This window comes from Prorops nasuta, unplaced genomic scaffold, assembly GCF_024137725.1.
Source record: "Prorops nasuta isolate Cenicafe-Biocafe unplaced genomic scaffold, Cenicafe_Pnas_1.2 PNAS00001, whole genome shotgun sequence".
Lineage (NCBI taxonomy): Eukaryota > Metazoa > Arthropoda > Insecta > Hymenoptera > Bethylidae > Prorops > Prorops nasuta.
The window spans coordinates 16522978-16547175 of NW_027116798.1; the positions used below are offsets into that span (position 1 = coordinate 16522978).

The 24198-nt window shown below is 35.0% G+C and overlaps 1 protein-coding gene across 1 annotated transcript in view; it reads left to right on the forward strand.

Moving 5' to 3' along the window:
• LOC136774074 (uncharacterized protein KIAA0930 homolog) overlaps positions 1 to 24198 on the forward strand; it is a 449327-nt gene that overhangs the window by 327383 nt on the left and 97746 nt on the right. Inside the window, exon 6 of the mRNA XM_066728154.1 lies at positions 10410 to 10715. Within this exon, the coding sequence (XP_066584251.1) occupies positions 10410 to 10715 (306 nt within the window). The remainder of the gene's footprint in view (positions 1 to 10409; positions 10716 to 24198) is intronic.

The following is a 24198-nucleotide window of genomic DNA, read 5'->3' on the forward strand; positions in this document are numbered from 1 at the left end:
GAACTGCTACTGTCACTGCTAGGAACATCTTTATGCCTCCCAGGCTTATTTGTCCTTTTACAACTTGTCTTGGTGGGTTTCCTGTAATCGCTTTTGTCGTCTTTCTTCCTTTGCTTTCTTTTCCGTTCACTGACCTCAAATGACAGCTTAGCGAATAATTCTAAGGCCTTTCGGGCTGCCTCCCTCTGATCGGTGTCAATAATGTCCTCAGGTTGTTCTTGCCTGCATGTAGATGTGAGAATTGCCAGTTGCCTTGCAATCATTGTTGTAGACGACGAAGTGGGAATGGAAAGCATGTGGCCGGGCTCCGTCACTATCGAAGGTCTTGTTATGGGCGAAGGTATTATGGTGGTTGCTGGTATTGGAAGGTGCAGAAATTCATCACTCCCTCTTGAGTTGGCAGGTCTATGTTCGACAGCTGAGGCGACAGGATGGCCTATAGAAGTTGTGGTATAAGAGCAAGTCACCGTTGTGGTTACCAGGGTAAAGATGGAGGTAGTTGTACTCGTAGGTACTTGTACCGTAATAGCTATCGGCAATACCTCTACCCCATCACTGGTTCCTGCTTCTTCCTGAGATGTCAAATTATCACCACCCTTTGCTGCTGCTGCCGCGGCTTCATCGCGCCTGCTACCCCACCTGGCTGCACCAGGACCCTCCGCTTGTATCATCCTGAATCTTCTAAACCGGTCTTGTAACACCGGGATAGTGGAGTTGGTGTTCAGTCCCTCAGCATCCATGGTTTTCTTAAGTTCTACAGGCGACAAACTCATGATGTGGGCCTTCATAGCCTCCCAGGAGGTTTTCCATTCTGCCCTTTGCTGGGCTCGCGCCTCTCGACTCTTTGATTTGTCGCTCTTGCCCATGTTATCCAACTTCTCTTCCATTCTCCTGGTTTCCGATGACACCTGACTTATTCCCTGACGACGCGGCGAGTTGCTCCCTCGACGACTTACTTTCCTGGGATGAGTTACACGCCGACCAGTTTGGCTTTATTTTTTTTTTATTTACAATTTTTTTCTTATGAATATAGGCTCAAAAAATATATATACAGGGTGTAACGAAACGACCGCCTTTTCTCGTAACTGGAGGTTCGGGGTGACAAACTGAGTGCACGTGTAAAATTTCGTTCGAATCGTTCAAGAGGTTTAAAAGTTATTTCTATTTAAAAATCACCCTTTTTCAGTCCTTTTCGAACGACTTTAACTGCATAATGGAAAGTGGAGAAAGTGAAAAACAATTGATGAGCACCCAGCTTGAATGTTAAAATTATCGATCGCGTGCGGTAATACTTTTGCTATTTAATTCTTTAATCTGGCTATTAGATTAATTTTAAAAATAACAAAATCCTTTATATTACAATTCCAATTCAATTCAGTACAAGCATCATTGACTGATTTGATGGAAAGAGCGAGTTGACGCAATGTAAAGGAAAGTATCAAAAGCTAAGATATCGCGCGAGCGCAATGATAACTTAATAGACAATGCATGAGGGCATTCTCTTTCTACTAACGAAGCTAAAGGGAATGATTCAAAATCAATACATTGATGAAGGAGAAAACTAAACTCACCCATTAAATGTTCTGCAAGTTCCTTTAAATCGAAGTTTTTGAAAAAGCTTCAAACTGGCTCCTCGATGATTTCCAGAAAGCACACTATCACTGATTTTGCATTTAAACACTTGTGAATTTAAACAAATTAGGTATTAACCTACGTTTCTTCAAAACACTGGAGAATTTGACACTTTTGAACTGTTTGAAGTAGGGTGATTAAGAGTGGTCGAAACGAATTATTGATTATTCTATCTCTCTGTGTCTCTCTTTTCAGCTTACTTCAAACAGTTCAAAAAGTGTCAAATTAACCGGTGTTTTGAAGAAACGTAGGTTAACACCTAATTTGCTTAAATTCGCGAGTTCTTAAATGCAAAATCAATGAAAGTGTGCATTCTGGAAATCATCGAGGAGCCAGTTTGAAGCTTTTTCAAAAACTTCGGTGTAAAGGAACTTGGAGAACAATAATGGGTAAGTTTAATTTTTTCTATCATCAATGAATTGATTTTAAATAATTCTTTTTACCTTCGTTTGTAGAAAGAAAATGCCTTGATGTGTTTCCTATTAAATTATCAGTGCAGTCGCGTGACATCTTAGCTTTTGATACTTTCCTTTTCATTCTATCTTCTCCCTCTTTCCATCAATTCAGTCAATGATACTTGTATTGAATTGATTTGGAATTGTAATGAAAAGGATTTTGCTATTTTTAAAATTAATCTAATAGCCAAATTAATGAAATAAATAGCAAATGTATTATCGCGCGCGATCGATAATTTTTACATTCTAGTGGGGTGTTCGTCAATTGTTTTTTCACTTTCTCCACTTTATTATGCACAGTTAAAGTCGTTCGAAAAGGACCGAAAAAGGGTGAGTTTTAAATGGAAATAACTTTTAAACCCCTTGAACGATTCGAACAAAATTTTACACGTGCATTTGGATGGTCACCCCGAACCTCCAGTTACGAGAAAAGGCGGTCGTTTCGTTACACCCTGTATATATACAATTTGCCTATCAAAAAAAAACTCTAACCAATTACGCAGTTGGTCGCCTTATTCGCTGGATATGAATCCTTATACCTTATAGGTGCATTGGTTCAGGGAGAGGATAGAGGAAATTCCTGTCTTCCTAATCGACGCTTGCTAATCGCTTTTCCTCCTCCCTGTTTTCTTATGGTAGCGGAATCGGGGCAATCTAATTGTAAATAAAAAACGTTATTATCTAATCGGTTGCCAGCTTTTCCCGAATTTGCTATTACTGGCCTACTTTTTCCCGGCCTCAGCTATTCGATTTAAGATTCAGTTCCCCGCAAACATAGCCTAAATTTTCCTCGCGTTACTGCAATCTCTTTAGGCTAACCGTATTGCCTCAACAATAATTTATTGCCTTTCTCACTTTTTCATCATTAACAATAATGTGCCAAAGGCTGCACTAGGGAATAACCGCGGGGCAGTCTACGAATTTCTCCACTACCATCTAGCGAGAATGCACCTATAATTTTCCCTAAAGAGACACAACAATATTTAACATTTTGTTTTCTTAATTATTAAGTTGCGGTGGTCTCTTTAGACGCTAATTAAGCCTTATTCGAAGGGTAATTAATTTTTCAACATCGCCTATATACCAAGTTCATAACCTGAGAACGACGGCAGAAGGAGGGATAATAATTCTTCCGAAAGGATATGTTTTTCTACCCAGGTTAATAAGTTCCGATATTTCATTAAATTCCGGGTTTTAGAACACTCAGAATTTTGTTTCTCTTCTTCGCGAGGTACTTGACTCTCGGTCGCGCTGGCTGAGAAAAACGTAAACACCGCGCCGCAGTTAGCAGGGCCGACCGATGTTCGCTTCGCGCCCACTGACTACCGTTCGACCAGAATTTATAGCTACCGAAAACGAACTGGCAACGGAATATTTTCCACTCGCCAATCCGTCCCGACCAAGCTAAAAACACCAATTAATAAAATTTTACTCTTGTGCGCCTTAGGCTTCACTTTGGGTACCGCGAGAGAATTTTATTCGCCGCCTTCTACCATTGTCCTATTTAATTATGTAACTCGGCTTTAATATCACTTGCCGCTTTTAATCCTTAACTTCCAAGTTTCGATCGGCCAACATTTCTCTGTCCGGACTGCCAAGTCCGCGATAGCCAACGAACGCCCCACGTTGGGCGCCATTGGTAATGCTACTCTTTTGTTCAGGGGAAGGATATTCTCAACTCAATCACTTCAATCCGTTTTGCAGGCTACATATATATATTTACAATGTAATATTGCTACAACACACTAGATCTCGCCTTTCCCCTTCTACCCGCCTAATGGGGGGGGGGGGGGTGACATCAGGCTAGTATAGAGCGGTTACAACAACAAAAAAATTAATATGAAATCTTTTTTTTTTTATCAGGTAGGTGATACGCGGAATAAATTCGTCTCTCTGGCCAGGGGGAATTTCTACCTATTTATGCTCCTTGAGCTTGCTGGTCGCCAGGCCTCACTAGGGCCACCCCTGACTAGATGTCCGTGCGACAATTCTTCGTATAAAAAAAATTTTTTTTTCTTTTTTCTCGCTCCACCTGCCCACTGTCACATCACCCTGCTCGTCCCGGCACGAGATTCCAGGCTCAGGGTCGCCTGAGCTGGCAAACTTGGCAAAGTTAGATTAACACACTGAGGCTTATTCGTCTATTCTCTTCCCTACCCATTTACGAGATGTTACACGGATTAATCGCTCCCGCGCACGCTAATTTTTTCACTGGGCCTCATTTAATGATAGCAACAAAGAAAAGTTGATCCGATCGCGCACTACTTAAATTCTACGACTCCCCCGGCCGGCTGCACATGGCCGGGTAGAGTTTTTAGCACGCGGAAAATAACCTGTACAGGTACCTGATCTTTGACCGCTTGGATCCGCACAAAGGGCTACTTTGGTCTATCGGGCGTCTCCTGGCTTCCAGGCTCACGTTTGGCCTAATCGCAAATCTCCTTTTCCTTTTTTTCGGAGGCGAAAATCTCCAAGCTACTCCACTGCGAAGAGTACTCGCTGCTTGGTTGACGAGGAATGAATCTCCTCCTAGGAGCTATTTCCGAGGGCCCAAAGGCGGCGCCACTAGGCTAGTACAGCGGCGCTGTTCACCTATCGCCGCGGCGCGACATTCGAATAAACTTATTAACGGGTGGATCTTCATAGAATCCACAACGTTACACACTTTAATATAAATAGTAAATATTCATCAAAATAATAACTTAAAAACGTAATTACAGGCATTATTGTGTTATAGAAAAGTCGAAAATGATAAGCTACTGTGAGATACAGGTCGCTAAAGTTCTCTGATGACAAATGAGGAAATATAATAATATACATGTATCCTTTAGATCAATTGCGCCCAACGGAAGGTTAAAGGATATTCTCACATTAGGTTAGGTGTGGGTGTCCCTACTCCGTATGAGAGTCCGCTTTTTCAGGTGACAATAGTTAGAATTTCTGGGAAATAGAAAGAGATTTCCAGCAGCGCCTCGGTGTATCTAAGCGATCAATGGTTCTGCTCAAACCCGCATGGTTTTGCTCAAAATGGCGAATGCAGGTATCACAAAAGTATTCAACAAACGACGGTGGTTGATTTTTTTAAATCTTTGAAAAACACGTAGTATTTCATGAATGGTCTAATTTAAAATCATTTTCTATTAAACCATTAAGGCCGAAGGCGGTTGATTTAGACTATGTCATTGTTGTTGAATTTCAGATATTTAGCGAAGTAGTGACTGGACTGGGTCTAAGGTGTGATTCGTTATGTTGTTGGGTGTGCTGAATCAGAATCCGGACTCAAAATCCAGAAATTTTGACCACCAAATTAATTATGGCGATATTTTTGCAAAAAAATGTAAAAAATTTTGTCACTTTTTAAGTTTCCGATTTTTTTCACGCACAAAATATATAAAAATATAGAGATTTAATTAACCATCGGTACATAAATTTCGTGATGTTTAACGGTGAATTTTTACGTACTTACTTTATTTGCCAAAATGGCCGGTAAAATGCAAGAAAGTAAAACAATATGAATTTTTTCTTGATAATTTTTTTCCATAAGAACTAAAGGCTTAAATGAAAATTATTCAAGAATAATAATGTCAGAATTGATTGAGGAATCCTTTATCATTTTTTTGAAATTTTTTCGAGACATTTTTTGAATATATTAATTTTGTAATTTTTCAAAATATCACAAATTATCTCTAAAAATACTGAAAAAATTCGAGTCTCTTTCAATCAATTCTAAAATATTTTTATTCTTGGAGAGTTCTTATTAAGCTCTAAAGTTTTTGAGACAAAAATAATTAAACTATATGTATACACTTAAAAACAGATGCAATTAAAATATAAAAAATTGTTTTCTCGATAACTAAAAAGTTTGATCTAATCTGTCTAATAATAAAAATACCTTAAAATGGATTGTAAAATACTTTCGAACTTTTTAAGTATTTTTAGAGATAGTTTTTTATTTTTAGAACAATTGCAAAATTAAAATATTAAAAAAATGTATCCAAAATATCTTAAAAAATTTTAAAGAATTCCCCAATCAATTCTAAGACATTTTTATTCTCGAATGATTTTTATTTAAGCCTTGGTTCTTATACAAATAATTAATTAAGAAAAAATGAAATTTTTTTTTACTGTTACATTTTACCAGACATTTTGGGAAATAAAGTATGTACGTAAAAATTAACCGTTAAACTTCAGGAAATTTGTGCACCGATGGTTGATCAAATCTCCATATATTTATACGTTTTATGCCTGAACAAAAATCCTATACTTCGAAAATGACAAAATTTTTGACATTTTTTTGCAAAAAACCGCCTTATTTAATTTAATGGTCAAAATTTATGAAGTTTGAACCTGGATTCTGATTCAGTACACCTAAAAACAAAGAATCATACCTTAGATCCAGTTACTACTTCGTTAAATATCTGAAATTCAGCAACAATGACAGTCTAAAATCGACCGTCTTTGGTCTTAATGAGTTAAATATGTTTTGGTGTTATTAGTTACAAACAATACACTACGTTTTAATTTATCAATTCATTTTTGCTCTTCATTGTATAGTTAACCCGGCAATGGGCGCGCGGGGTGTTCAGAACACCCCAAGAATAGAAATCTATTGGTAACGTAGCGAACAATTTGTGCAGTCACTTAAAAATATTAGCGTTTAATTAATACAAATAATGTAAAGAAATGCAATTGCTATTGTATACCATAGGGAACTTCGCATAGATGATATTTATTGAAAAATAAATCTGTATTTGTAAAAATTTTACGTCTAATAACGAAAAACAAATGGGGTGTCCGTGGCACCCCACGCGCCTATCTACGTAAAAAAAAAGCACGCGCCTATTGGCGGGTTAATTAAAGAGCATTACTATTGATAGAGAGTTGCCTCTTATTCATATCTTGTATAATGTTTTTAGATTATTATCAAGGATAACTATCTGATAACTTATATACATAACTCTTCCAATTTTCAATCATTTATTTCTCTGCATTCGTTGTATTTTAATAACAAAAGTAATACAACGTACAGCTCATTTATACAGTTATTTAAGTTGTATTTTTCCCATTGACTAAAGATATATACAGGGTGTAACAAAACGACCGCCATTTCTCGTAGTTGGAGGTTTAGGGTGACAATCCGCTTGTGAAAAATTTTGTTCAAATCGTTCAAGAGGTTTAAAAATTATATGCATTTAAAAATCACCCTTAGGGGATCCATCGAGGTCGAATTATTTAGCTTCCAATTATCTTCTAAAATTTTAAAAATATTAACGTTTTTGTAAGGACTAAACTTATTCATTGAGATCCATTCCATAACGGTATGAAGCCCGTTTTACAAAAATATGAAAAATGAAAAATAACAAGAATTGAATTTTATTCTGTCAAACAAATCACTATATTTATTGAAAAAGCAAGTCTTTACGGCTATGCTCAAAAGTGCAATGAGTAATTTGAGACCAAAAATAATCTGATATTACTAAAAATGTCGAAGATTTTTGGCTAAAGTCAATTCAACTAAACGAAAAACAGTATCGAATCTATTTTACCGACTCGATCCTATATCAATATATTAGAGAAAAAGAGACGTATTAGCTATTCCGCTACATTAAGAACGTTAGCTATCACCTTGCTACTCCTAGTATAAATACACTAATAAGTCCCGATTACTAATATTCCTATTGGTAGGAAATTGCATTGCAACCGTGCAAGTAGGGTTTGTTTTTGACTGAAAAGAAATGAGTTTGAATAATCTATAGCTTTACCCTTTTTCCTCATGAATCAACGAAACTCTGCATAATTTTTATATTACAGACTGAACTCTAAAATCTGAAAAATTTGGATAAAACTGTACGAATGTATGAATCTTACCGTGCTTTCTCGCTAGATCGTATGTGTTAGTTCATTTGTTGTGATTAACAAATAGAAACTCACAACAAAGTACGCTCAAACTGGTACACCCATGTCTTATTCAAATATATCGGCTTCTAGAGGCCAAATTATGATAAAATATTTACGCATAGTTTCATTGATTAATGAGAAAAGAGGGTACAGTCATATATTTCTCAGAAATGTCTCCTTATAGCTGAAAGTAAGTCGTAATAGCACTGTTGCGCTGTTATCGCATTTTAGCAGGGATTCTATGTAGTAAGCAAGATTTCTTAATGTATTTAGGTTATGGGTAGTAGAGAGAAGAAGTACATTCTTAACACAGCGAAATAGTTAATACGTTTGTCCTTGTCTAATATACTGATATATGGTCGATTCGGTAAAACAGATTCGATGCTGTCTTTCGTTTAGCTGAATTGGTTTTAGCTAATAATCTTCGACAATTTTGGTAATATCAGCTTGTTTTTGGTCTTAAATTACTCATTACACACTCGCCTATAGCCGTAAGGACGTACTTTTTTAATAAATATAGTGATTTGTTTTACAGGGTAAAATTTAATTCTTGCTATTTTTCATTATTCATATTTTTGTAAAAGGGGCTTCATACCGTTATGGAATGGATCTCTATGAATAAGTTTAGTCCTTACAAAAATATTAATATTTCTAAAATTTTAGAAGATAATTGGAAGTTAAAATATTCTACCTCCTTGGATCTCCTTAATCGGTCCTTTTCGAACAACTTTGACTGCACAAAGGAAAGTGGAGAAAGTGAAAAATAATTGATGAACACCTCAATAGAATGTATAAATTATCGATCGCGCACGATAAAACATTTGCCACCTATTTCTATAATCTGGCTATTAGAATAAATTTAAAAATAGCAAATTCCTTTTCATTACAATTCCAATTTAATTTAGTACAAGCATCATTGAATAAATTTTTGGAAAGAGCAAGAAGAGTCAATGAAAAGGAAAGCATCAAAATCTAATATGTTGCGCGAGCCCACTTATAATTTAATAGGCAATGATAGAGGGCATTCTCTTTCTACTAACGAAGCTAAAGAGAATGATTCAAATCAACGCATTGATGATACAGAAAACTAAACTTATCAATTTAAACCTCTCCAAGTTCCTTTAAATCAAAATTTTTGAAGAAGCTTCAAACTGACTCCTCGATGATTTCCAGAAAGCACACTATTACAGGTTTTGCATGTAAACACTCGCAAATTTAAACAAATTAGGGATTAACCTACATTTATTCAAAACACTGGTTAATTTGACACTTTTAACTGTTTGAAGTAGGCTGAAGGGAGAGACACAGAAAGAAAGAATAATTCATAATTAATTTCGACAACTCTTTATCAGTCTACTTCAAACAGTTAAAAGTGTCAAATTAACTAGTGTTTTGAATAAATGTAGGTTAATCCCTAATTTGTTTAAATTTGCGAGTGTTTAAATGCAAAATCTGTAATAGTGTGCTTTCTGGAAATCATCGAGGAGTCAGTTTGAAGCTTCTTCAAAAATTTAGATTTAAAGGAACTTGGAGAGGTTTAAATTGATAAGTTTAATTTTCTCTATCATCAATAAATTGATTTTAAATCATACTCTTTAGCTTCGATAGTAGAAAGGGAATACCCTCATGCATTGCCTGTTAAATTGTCAGTGCGCTCGCGTGACATCTTAGCTTCTGATACTTTCCTTTTCATTGGCTCTTCTCGCTCTTTCCATCCATTCAGTCAACGATACTTGTACTGAATTGAATTGGAATTGTAACCAAAAGTATTTTGCTATTTTTGAAATTAATCTAACAGCCAAATTAAAGAAATAACTGGCAAATGTATTATCGCGCGCAATCGATGATTCTACATTCTAGTAGGATGTTCATCCATTGTTTTTTCACTTTCTCCACTTTCCATTATGCAGTTAAAGTCGTTCAAAAAGGACTGAGAAAGGGTAATTTTTCAATGGAAATAACTTTTAAACCCCTTGAACGATTCGAACGAAATTTTACACGTGCACTCTAATTGTCACCCCCAACATCCAGTTACGAGAAAATGCGGTCGTTTCATTACACCCTGTATAAGCCTAGGATGTTGTTAGTCATTTTTCATTAGTTAATTGACCCACACTATTTGCAAAATATTCGAAATGATACAACGGAAAAAATATTAGTTCTGGCATTTCTATTGACGTAAGATGTTATGAAGCGCTCATTCTGCATATTTAGCTATAGCATCCGCGTTAAGACATGTTTGCTTGGACTTAACTCGTTCATTTTTATTATAACCTATAGAATTTACAACTTTTATTTACAAATAATATAAGCCACACATTAACAAAATCCTAGCCCAAGCAACGAAACATGTAAATTGTAATCCTCACTAATGTGTGTGGATATTGTATTCGCCTGTTTAAGTTTTTTACTGTCCTTATACAGGTAAAGGTCACGCTGAGATGGCAGTAACGAAACCAAAAGGATCTGGCGTTGAAACACCGACATCAGAACCAGGTTATTGTGCGAGTGATGCACTTTGGGATACAGATTGGGACGATGCGGAAGACCTCTTTTTTCAGCGTCATCAACGTAGACTTTCTGATCCAAGTTCAAATATAAATCACTTTGTTATGGGTGGATTGAAAACAAAACTAGATACTGCAGCAACAAAAGCAAGATCAGAAAATGAAGGGCTAAATACACTAAACAATGGCGTAACTGAAATTGAAGCTGGCGACGTTCGTGACGGTAATTAGCACAAATACATTTTAGACTTATTGCTATACAACTAGGGCTTTTGATAGCTGTAGTATTTGCAACATAGATAATGCTTCTAGCGCAAATACAAGGAAAATATGCAGTAATTTGATGCAACTTCAATTATAAATATAATTAATTAGGAGAAACTGAAAAATCGCAATCAGTAACTGTAATTAGTATCAATATAAGTTAAAATTATATTCAGCAACTGTCATTGCACTAAAATCAATTACAATAGGCAATCTATGTGATATCTCTGGCTAAAAGGGCAACGGGGTGCTGAAAATAAAGATTCGTAGGTAAAGTATGATTAAGTGGTGAAAGAGGCATCTGATGTCATACCCTGCGACGCTGTAAAAGTTTGGGCTTCCCTTAACGAATCTGAACTGCAAACAGTAACTATACTAAATGCAAACTGTATGTTGAGCTCCAGGTTCACGAAGGAATCAACTATGCTGTAAGATCGCAAAATACTGTTCTACGGAACGAAAATAACTCTAACATATCGAAAATCGTCAACTAGCTCAGTCTTAAAAGTAATGGGATGCGGAAGCTAAGAGTAGGTGGATTCCTGGAAACATTTAGATGGTTTGGCGATTCTGATTAATAACTCCAAATGCAGTAATTAATTTAATTCGTCTGTTTAACAGATCTCTAGTGTATTTTCCACTGTGTGTGAAACTGAATGCTATACATGATTTCCAAGTCGGCAAGATCAAGATTTTCAAACTTAATATCTGAAATTCGGAATCTTTACCGAAATCGCGATTATTCTTTTAACCCGTTTTGGTCACACGGGGTCTAATAGACTTCAAACGGAAAATCAATTGACATTTGCGTTGCGATTGATATTGCGACTTGATACTTTAGAAAAATTGGTTTTATGGTCTTTTATTTAGAATATATTAACTTTTTTCTTATGTAAATAACTTTTTTATGTCACAAAGACGCTATAAACAAATTTGCATAAAATTTGACATTATTAATATAAATTTGATTAACTTCTTTAATTTTTTTGATAATTTTAAAGAATTAGCGGCGTTTTAATCTCCAAATAGTATATTTTTAAGAAAAAAATAGCATTATGATGATATTTTAAAGAAGTATTGTAATGAATTCTACTACCACGATGGGCTCATCGTGTTACCTTCGGCCGCCCTTACATTCGATAATTTTAAGGCGCCAGTTGGTCATGTGGGTGGCCAACCACCCAGCGTTAACATAAGTGTCTTACCCTGCCATTCCAACCGCATGCATATCCCAATAGGCTGATTGGTTGTGCATCATGGACGGTACGGAAGCCTGGTTTGCTCAGTGTGCTAGGCCGTCGAGAGAGGGGAGGGTTCCTTACAGGTAGCCCGAGCCTCGCGACAATAAACACACTCTCCTCACCCACCTACTCACACATGTGAGGGGAAGTGAGGAGACGAGAATATTATCAGGATCTTTTTCTATAGGGGACTGCCAGGGTGGCACATCCTTGCAATGCCCAAGCCCGCGGTGCCATGCGCGTTGCCATAGACTTAGCGGCGGCACTCGGCATGCGGCAGAAACCTACCATAACTGCATAGGTCTCCTATGCATCAATAGCATACACTGTGTGCGTTGCGTAGGGAGCAAACTCACCTCAAGCACACGGACACACTCATCGGTGAACCGGTGTGGTGTACGTCCGCCTTGCGCGACGTCCCAGGCCTGACTCACTCTCCTATTTCCCCCTCTTCAGGAGACTAGAGAATTCGCCTTTCGCAGGAGTGCCTGTGTCCACTTCTCCTCGTCTCAAGCCACCGCATTGCCCTGCCTTGCTTGCTTGGTCGGCTTGAACTTTTGAATGAAGCGCCGGTCTTTTCATCCGGTCTTCTGACAGCCCACAGGGATGTTCCTAGACGGTACTTCCTGTCCATTCGGAAACCCATGCACCAAGTCGGTAATGTAGGGTTTGAACTAATCACTACTAATCGTTAGTTTTAATTTCATTTTCTTTATTAAATATCAGTATCTTGATTCGTAACGAGAGAACCTCGTTACAGTATATTTATTTTGAAATTTGAATTGTTCAATTTTCATCAAATTTGTTAAATACAAAAGGTCAATTAAAACATTAAAGGAACAGCTTTTGTGGGTAAAAGTAAATATTTTTTAATAAATAGGTGTAAAAAATACATAAATACAGTTCAATTAATCTAGATCAGCGCATTCAACGCATAAAAATGTGCGATGCTGGTCGCACATATGTCGCTCGAAACTCGGACATAGAATTTTCGTCTTTCGGTCAGTTACTCGCTAACAAAGTTCACATCTTTTTCTTGTAGGTAATTCAACTTTTTCGGCTGAATTTTGCTCGCGAATCTTGCCTAAAATGTTACCGATACCAGACCGCAAGTACGTCCATAGACTTACTTCCTTTTAACGACGCTACATATATGGCGAAACAAAACGCATGCATATTTTATCCATGCACTCTTTAGCGGAAATTTTAGTAATCGAGCCCGCATTTATAATCTTGCACTTCATCACGATACACGCATTTACTACTGCTTAGTACAGTATCCCATAAAAACCCCTGGCTGGCCAGTGATTGGTTTTCGAGCTGACTGTTTGATAATGGCACGGTGAGTCAAACGCATTAGTGTCCACTTTTGTCGCATTGTAATGCAAAACAACTAAAGTTTTTTTATTTTACATTTCATCGGAACAATTATCCGATGCTATTACCTGCAATATTTTTTTTTGTATGACATTGGCATCATACCATCCGCATAACAAAATTTTTGCGTCAGGGGAGTCTTGGAAAACACTGTCATTTTCGCAGGAATTTCCATTATATTTTTTTTTATTGTGCCTTCAGTTTTTAATTGATATGAATCTGCTCTCATACGCTTCAAAAGAGGTACAGATGTAAACCAATTATCACAATTTACAGTGCGTGTTGTATTATGAATGGGAGCTGTCGTTATTCGGTAATAATATTCCGTCTGTTTCTCGTCCTGCAACTTATCCGTTATAGCAATTTTTCCCAGATACGGAATTGCATATAATAAATACGATATACTAGGATTATTTAGCGTGAACAATTATAAGCCGTACTTATCCGATTTCGATATTATGTACATTCGGAATTTGCATCGTCCGCGAAAATTTAATAAAATTTCATCAACTGTACAGTCACGGTTTCGCTGATAACAATTAGTACAGTTGGAAATAAAAATTTCCCATATTTGGCGGATAGGAGAGAATCTATCTTTCGCATTTCTGTTAATTTTTTCGTCAAAACGCAAGCACGACGACAAGAGCATACAACACGTTCTCGAAATTACGCAACAATAAAATTAAAGCCATTCTTATTGCTCTAAAGATCGTGAGTATTTACCTCTGCTGATTTCCAAGCATCAGCATAATATAATTCCACAAAAAACAAGATTCGCATGTAAAAAAAGGACGGCAAGTACATAAGTCGTCTCCAACATGATTAATACAGCATTATAAAATAATTTAATTAAAAAAAATAGTGAAATCCTAATGTTAGGCCAGTATAAATTTTTACCATGGTAAAAATTGAAATTTGAAAAAAAGTAAATAGTAACACAAAAATTACTTGCCGGGACCGTAATATTCATGTGTAAGTCGCTATCTTGCAATATAAGCGTTGCTTCTCGTAAGTTAAAATGCGGCTATTTAATACGATTGCATACAACGGGCCCGCCAAGTCACATTTTTGTGTTACTATTTACTTTTTACCAAATTTCAATTTTCGCCATGGTAAAAATTTATACTTGCCTAACATTAGGATTTCACTATTTTTTTTAATTAAATTATTTTATATTACTATACCTACAAAAAACAGACTTCGCCTGTAAAAAAAGGCGACAACTACATAAAGCATCTAGCATAAATAATATAGTGAAATCCAAATATTAGGCAAGTGTATTTTTTCACCTTAACAAAAGTTAAATTTTTGAAAAAAAAAGTTACTTGCCGGGCCCGTAATGTCCATGCACAGTGGGAAATTGAATCGTGTGTTAGATTCAGCTATAGCGTAGTACAGCAAATTTCATGTTAAAATATAGAGTAAAGTTAGCCGAACCACAGACGATTCTATTTCTCACTGTGCATGGACATTACGGGCCCGGCAAGTAACTTTTATGTTCCTTTTTTTTTTTCAAAAATTTAGTTTTTGCTAAAGTGAAAAAATACACTTGCCTAAAAATTGGATTTCACTACTTTTTTTAATTGGATAATTTTACTATTATTTATGCTAAATGGTTTATGTACTTGCCGCCTTTTTTTACAGGCGAAGTCTGTTTTTTGTAGGATTTCAAAACGTTTTGTAAGACTATAATATTTAAAAAATTAAATAATTCTATTAATTTTTCTACAGAATCTAAAGAAAATTTCCACACTTCTCATTTTTTGAAACAGCAGCGCTTAACTAATAAAATAATATATATTAATATTGGAAAAATATCACAGTGAACACATTAAATTTATTGATATTTGTAATGCATTCTGCATAAATGAACCTCATAATTAATGCCCCGGCTACTTGTTTAATGTTTTCAGTTTCACCATAATGAAAGTTTGATTAAATTTTTCATAATCAATAAATATACTTTCAACATATAAAAATAATTAAGTAAAATGTATGTTTTAATTAATTTACATTTTCTGTTTATCAACATTTTACTTTTACCACCATCTGACCTTGCCAGACTTCACTAGTTGCATCAACTACTTGAGTTGATACTGGAGCAAAACAGGACAAGCAATTCGCAAAGCTTTGAATAAGCTACAATCAAGCATATATTCAAAGCTGACATTGTCGTTTTGCATACCACGTTTCTTTTTAGCACCAATTACTCTCACATTTATGCTGCTAATTCTTGACAAAGGTATAACCTATCGGACAGTTGAAACCCACATAAGTTTAATTATAATCTACTCCTTTCTGAATTTCTAATATACGTTCGTGGTATTTTAACCCATTTGCATCATCGCTTTACTTAAGCTTTTGTAACGAAAAATGAATCGCATCACCATGCGCGGTTGACCAAATGTACAGTAACTGGCATCGAAATTATTAATCGAATTTATTAAGAATGTACTTTTTAAACGATTAATACACAGTATTAATTCGAAAATATTGCATTTAAATATTTTTTTCAATAATAGAAGAACGAATATTTTGCTATAATTAAAGTTAATCGTAGGCTCGCGGATTATTACGCGTTCGGTGATAGGTGGCAGTCGTGGCTCGCAGATTATTCCGTTCTTGAATACAAATGGGTTAATCCATTTAAAAGTTCGAATTGCACTGACAAAAATACTCCTGCATATGTATCGCATCCGCATTTCAATTAATCAGTATTTCTCCAAGATTTGAATAGTAATAACAATGCATAATAATATGCTTCAGGATGCGTTTATATGTTATAACGATAATGATCAACTAAGCAATGACATGAACGCTCTTATAACTCTTTCGCTGCGAACAAAAATGAATAGGTGTAACCGATGAGCGGGTCGGATTTTCAATATTTTTGAACCTAATCTATATAATTTTAGAATTTTTTATACGTACATGCATGTACATACATTTTTTACTTGCGCCACGAATCCGTGCCGTTCGCACCCCTCGAAAGACTGGCACGTCACGGATCCGTGACATTCGCTGCGAAAGGGTTATGTATGAATTTGCGACGTGCTTTTCTAGCGAGTTTTAGTCGCTACAAACCGTCCGGTTATTTTTGACTGAGAGGTATCAAAACAATATTGATAAGCTCAATGTTTGGTTATATAAATCAACTTATTATATACTAAGAAATATGTACACGGTATATTACAAAGCTTATACAAGTACTTAACCTATTCGAGTTTGTGTTGTGTGTGTGATCTGCCGCTGCAGGTGTGTACAGTGTGTGCTTACTTACTACGGTCCGAGTCTTATAGATTCACCCGTGGGTGGCGCGTCGGTCGGTAGCCTCACGGCGGGGCTACGGTAGGCGGCGCGACGGTCTATGGCCACACGGAGGGGCCCTCGGTAGACGGCAAGATGTCGGCTTATGCCATAACCTAAAAAGAAATGCCGGCGGTCCGGAGAACTCCTGGACATGGCGTTAGTATGGCGGGACGGTGATCGGACGGTGCGGAGAACTCCTGCACCAGGACTGCTCGGAGAACTCCTGCGTAGCCGGGATAGAACTTGTATCCGGAGAGCTCCTGGATACGGGACGGAATCTTCTACTCGGCTCGGGATCGGCCTTATATACCCGTCCTAGGCCCGGAGACGGCGACGGGGTCGCTCCGGGCGGCCAGTCTGGTAAGGTAGGGAGGTATAGTCTGAGTCCGCTATACTCCGCTCGCTGTACAATACAGGCTGCGGTATGGGCACTTGCACTGTAGACTCCACCCATTACGCGGTATCGTATATGGAGTAGCGGCGGAGCAAATGTCTTGTTACAAATTATTATCAATCTTGTAATGTTCTACTTTATTAATAGGTTTAATTTTAACACGATCGTACCATTTAATAAAGTCGTATAAACATAAAGATTCCAGTTATCTATGTCTAATTGGATAATAATAATCAACTGTAAAATGGCAAAATATATCCGTAGAATCAGGACTTAAAGTTTCAATTTCCTTTCGTGTTTAAAGCTTTCTTCTACGTATCATACTAATATCTACCAACTTAACCCTTAGGCTGCCACTATGATGCCATAAGGCGTCAAAATTTTGGAGATATATATATTATTAATTTAAAATAAAGTATAATGTTCAAATTATGAAATATGTACTTATTTAAATGAAGCAGGCCTTCATTTTGTCACTAGATGGCGTTTACGTTTTAGTTCTCATTATAAAAGTAAATATAGCAATTTATCATTGCGGTAATTCTTACTTTTTTGAAGTAACATTTTTACATTTTACTTTCTGAAAATGATGAATATCAAAGACAAAGAACTTTCATCTAATAGTAGTCGGGAATCAGAGCCTTCCGAAACAGATTCTGATGTGGACGATGAATTCTCTAAATCATTTTATAATGATGTAGACTACATGACTTGGCAGAAATTGTTTTACAACCGCTATTTTTATCTGTCAGTGAAATCATTTACCCTGCATTCTGGTATTCAAACAAATGTTCGACTGAGTGGCAATGATCCTATTCATTACTTCAAAATACTTTTCGATGATTCATTTTTGAATTTGATTTGTAATGAAACTAACCGATATCAATATAAAAATCCACAAAATCCCTATAAACACATGAAAGACTGGGTTGATTTAGAAATCGATGAGCTTCTAAAATTTTTTGCTTTATCCATTCTTATGGGACATGTCAAAAAAAGCTGTCTGGAAGATTACTGGAGTAACATCCATTTTGTTCATTCCAATATTCACACAAATTATGACTCGAAATCGTTATCGCCAAATTTTACGTTTCTTACATTTTCAACATAATGAGCATTTACGAAATGATGTTATACTATTGAAGCATCCTCTGAAAAAAATAAAGCATATTATAAATAATTTGAAAATAAAATTTTGAAGTCTTTTAGACCCAGGTAAAAATCTATATATTGATGAAAGCCTTCTTTTGTAGAAAGGTAGATTAGCTTTCAAACAATTTTTACCTATGAAACGCCATCGATTTGGTATAAAAATATATTAAATAGTTGACTGCGAAAGTAGTTTTATCATCGACTTTATCATTTACACAGGAGCCACTACTGACTGCGAAAATTTGGTTTAAGAGTTTCTGGGGATGTTATTGCACATATTATGAAATCCTACTTTTCCAAAGATCATATTGCTTATGCTGATAACTGGTACACTTCACCTACATTAGCTCAATTTCTACATGATAAAGATACAGGATTGTGCGGTACAATAAGAGAAAATAGGAAAGGATTGCCTAATCTGAATTTTTGCGACTTGGAAAAGGGGAGGTACAAGTTGCTCACAATATGATATGGATGACTTTAAAATGGCAAGATAAAAAAAAGTATACATGATTACAACGGTACATGAACTTGAATTCAGAAGAACAAGAAAGAAAAATTATCACACTCAAGAGAATATAATAGAGCCATTATGTATAATTAATTACAATAAAAATAAGGGAGGAATTAACATTATTGATAAGAATTTATCTTTGACTGAATCAATTTAAAAATCAATGAAATGGTATAAAAAATTATTTTTCCATTTACTTGATTTGGCTCTTATAAATGTACATGAATTGTATAATATAAATAATCAGAGAATATCTTTCCAAAAGTTTAGATTAGAAATTGTTTAAGCAATACTGAATGTAAAAGACAAGCCGTTTTTTACTTTACAACCCAATAATGATCGTCTTAAAGGGAAACATTACCTCAGTAAAATGGCGAAAAAGAAGAAATGCGTCGTATGCCAGATGGTAAAAAAAGATCAGAAACCAAAGCCCAGTACAAACAATGTCAGGCTACATTGCGTATTGTATCTTGCTTTGAAAAGTATCGCACTCAACCTAATTTACCATGAAAATATCAGATTATTTTCGAAAATTATTAACCAACCGTTCCCCGCCGCTACGACGCCATATGACGTCATGACTACACACATATATTTTTTAATTTTTACATTTAAATCTGAGAAGTAATATTAAATAGTTTTTTGTTACTATTTTCAATTTAAAATGCCGACCTCCTAAGGGTTAATAGTAGTTTGTGGATCAGTTATAAATTATGGTATTCTTAATAGACTTTCTGCAGCCTCTAATGCACCACATTCTCAATGATTTAATAGCCGCATTCCAATACTTCATAAATTACTACGTATAGATTTAGTAGAATTTATAACGTTAAATGTATCCGTTATGTTACTTTTTTCTGATTTAGAAACATACTTGGTAGTGTACCAAATTAATAAGGCAGATTTTTCTCCAACGAATTGAATATCCATATTGCTTTCCCATGCACATAGAATTGCGGGATTGTAATCATTAATGTTAATTTCACTTTCTGAACTAGGTACATCATAAAGCCTTTCTTTTAGTTTTTAGTTTTTTTTACGTGCCATGGAAACAGGTACATCCCTTATTAACATCGTATCGGTTACTTGCCGAGAAAATTCAAATCTACAAACTTGCCTAGATTTATTTTTTGTATGTAAACAATAGCTATTGTTTCTGTGCCGTTGATGTTTGCTGACACGTCTGTATAATTCAGATGAAATATTTTTTGAAGGTAATCTACAAGTAATGTACTTTAATATGAAAGTTGCTACTTCTTCAATAAAGGACTGATTAATTATTGGTGCAAATTTTACCAAAATTAACATATGAAAATGTTGAGTACATCTTCCTTGATATTCTCTACATACGAAATAATGTGAAACTTCTCCAATAGGATTGTCAGTTGAAGTAATAAAATCCATCATAGCATCAAACTTATTTTTAACAGATCTAGTTACAGCAACAGGGTCAGAAGCAATGAGTTCATTAGGTGACATTTTGTTAGATTTCGGTTCATTTACTTCACGAAGATATTCAATCATATCAGTCCATAGCCATTCGCTAGGACTGAATGTTCAAAATCATGTTGTCGGGCCGTAATGATGAATCATACACCGTAACATACATGTAGGTCTAATCGAAAATTGTGGTATATTCTTTAATCCAGCAAAAATACTGTTCAAATTAGTTTCGAGTTGTTTTTTATATAATTTATCCAAATAACTACCTGCTGTATACTTTTCACGAGGATTGGTGATATTTAATTTATGATAAATACCAGCATTAATGTTTCATATATTACTATCGTATAATAAATCAAATAAATACTGTATATTTAGTTGAAATCACGAGTGCTTCGACAATAACCTTGAATTGATAAGTTCAAAATTAGTAAGACGTATATCTCTATCTTCATGTTGTTCATTTACTCAGAATGGATATAAATCTGGAAAGCATTTGAGGTCCAATATTTTATAACTATAATTAAAAGGACAATCATGAACCTTACGCATTTGATAAAGCTCAGTTGGTGATTACTTTTTGTACCTACTAGTAAGGGAGAAATAGCATTTGAATTTCCACTTCGTGTCATAGTGAATTTTAATTTTTTTATGTATAGTTTAGAACGTCTTTAAAGAGCTCCTGAAATCTCGAACATGAAGGAGGTCGGGACGGTTATTATTAATTCAAAAAAATGTTGAAAAATGCGATTCTTTCTGGTTTAACTTAAATAACTCCCTTATTATTAATCGTATCAAAAAATGTGTCAAATAAAACTTGTTCGTAATTAAATTTTCAATAAGATAGGCGGGGATTAAAAAATCAATTTGTTTTGTTAATTTGTAAAATCATTAATGAAGTACAGAAAGTGGAGAAAAGTTTAAGTAGTAAAAAACCAAATAACAAATGCTTGATTGCTACTGAAAGTTCGCTAGAAGGTGTCTTTTAGTTAGTAGAATTTGCTATAAATGCCATTTTTCGATATCAAAAATGGTAGCCTATTGGAAAATTATTTATGTCAAAACTTTAAGTAGCTGCTAATTTTTTCCTGGCGGTCATAAATTAATGAAACCAATTGCTGAAAATTGATATTAACGTTATTAACAAATGGTGTAAAGAGCATATTTTTCAATAATAAACAAAGCATTTTTTAATTGAAAAAACCCGTTGCTATCGTCCGTATTTCAGCAACTATTGGATTTTAACAATTGCAATAAAATGCTTTGTAAAGTTTATAAAAAACCATGAATTTTAAAAAATAACCATGGCGATTGGAGCAGTAGAAGCTGAGATCATTAAGGTTTACTTCACGGTGCACTACGTCGAAAGTATTTGACCTTTCGACCTGAAGTTTGGCACAGTAGTAGTGCACATATCACCCTATCACCTAAATTTTTTTCTTAATCTTTCGTTCAATTTTTCTTGTTTGCAATGATTAAGGTAGTAGTCTAGTTGTTTGGGTCAAAATTTTTTTTTCATATTTCGATAGTATACCAACAGGAGAATATGGTGTATAAATGTTAAACCGATATTCAAAATATTAACAAAGATATAACATATATTCGAGAGCGCCGCATAATTGAACGCTGTAGGGTGCACGACAGCTGATAACGGTTATTCCTTACTATTATGACTCATTACCTTTATATTTCCTTGAAGTTTCGTATACCTTTTGATATACGAAAGAATGTAACCAGATATACCCGCGTTTAACACGTATGAAGAGACCTAAAGCTTGTTGCACGCACCGGGGATCGACGATTCCTGTGAGGATGAAAGTTCTGTTAGCCAAACTTTGAACGCGTTTTTCTCGAAACCACGTTTTCTCGGTCGGCCCGAGGCATAACAGATTTTCTGTTGAACCGATCGGGCTGAAATTTTACAGGTTGTTCTACACATCTGTAATTCTGGCGGGTACTAGAATCAATGTTTTTCATTCATTACTTTTCAATTTACAGCCCAATTTACACTAAAAAATTGTATCTTTTTCTTTCGAAGTCCGCCATTTTATTATTTTTCAACCAAATTAATTTTTTCTAGTACCTGCCAGAATGACAATCTTACTGAACAATAATCCGTTGGATTATTATGTTTCAGATTATCCAAACTAAACATACCTCATGGGCCAGCAGTACATGTTTTTTTTATATCACCTTATTTGACCACATATAATTTAAATAAAATATTGCAAAAAAATATATATATTTTTTTGAATAATTTAATATAGTATTAATAACCTATAAAATTTTCAGATTTTTTGCATTTCATTTAAGTAGTTAAAAAAATTTCCAAAATATACCCCGCAAAACCGGTCGAATTACTATACTACTACCTTAAGAATCTGTTAGAAATCACGCGCTCGGTGGTAGCGATCTCCTCGCTACGTAGCGCGGTGGTGGGAGTAGCGTCTGAACAGTGGAGGAGGCGCGCTGGAGATATTATACAACTTAATTAAAAAATTTATTTCTACATTACCAAAGGTCGTAGATGGATGATTTTTTTTTAATTGCATTTCATTTTTTCCGTACTTTCCAGCAGTATTTATAAAAATTTTATAAGAATACGGCAAGTGTCAGAAAACTATGCTTTTTAACTTATTTGAAATTTCCAGGATTTCGAAATAATATACAAACATGTTTATAAATTGCATAATTAAATATACATATGATATTTAACTGCAATTTAAAAACATGTCTGTACTTTATTTCGAAATCCTGGAAATTTCAAATAAGTTAAAAAGCATAGTTTTCTGACACTTGCCGTATTCTTATAAAATTTTTATAAATACTGCTGGAAAGTACGGAAAAAATGATATACAATTAAACAAAAAATCATCCATCTACGACCTTTGGTTATGTAGAAATAAATTTTTCAATTAAGTTGTATAATATCTCCAGCGCGCCTCCTCCACTGTTCAGGCGCTACACCCACCACCGCGCTACGTAGCGAGGAGATCACTACCACCGAGCGCGTGATTTATAACAGATTCTTAATCGTTGCAAAGAAGAAAAATTGAACGAAAGATTAAGAAAAAAATTTAGGTGATAAGGTGATATGTGCACTACTACTGTGCCAAACTTCAGGTCGAAAGGTCAAATACTTTCGACGTAGTGCACCGTGAAGTAAACCTTGATGATCTCAGCTTCTACTGCTCCAATCGCCATGATTATTTTTTAAAATTCATGGTTTTTTATAAACATTACAATGCATTTTATTGCAATTGTTAAAATCCAATAGTTGCTGAAATACGGACGATAGCAACGGGTTTTTTCAATTAAAAAATGCTTTGTTTATTATTGAAAAATATGCTTTTTACACCATTTGTTAATAACGTTAATATCAATTTTCAGCAATTGGTTTCATTAATTTATGACCGCCAGGAAACAATTTACAGCTACTTAAAGTTTTGACATAAATAATTTTCCAATATGCCACCATTTTTAGATATCGAAAAATGGCTTTTATAGCAAATTCTACTAACTAAAAGCCATCTTCTAGTGAACTTTCAGTAGCAATGAAGCATTTGTTATATGGTTTTTCACTACTTAAACTTTTCTCCACTTCCTGTACTTCATTAATAATTTTACAAATAAACAAAACAAATTGATTTTTTAATCGCCGCCTATTTTATTGAAAATTTAATTACGAACAAGTCTTATTTGACACAATTTTTGATACGATTAATAATAAGCGAGTTATTTAAGTTAACCCAGAAAGGAACGCATTTTTCAAAATTTTTTTGAATTAATTATAACATTCCCGACCTCCTTCATGTTCGAGACTTTAGGAGCTCTTGAAGGACGTTCTAAACTATACATAAAAAATTAAAATTCTATATGGCACGAAGTGGAAAAAGTGCTATATTTTTGTGCCATTTCTCACCGATTATTCATACATAGGATAAATTGCGTATACTGTTCGTAATAAGAATCGGATTGCGATTTCTGTGATAAAGCTTTATTTACCGTATTT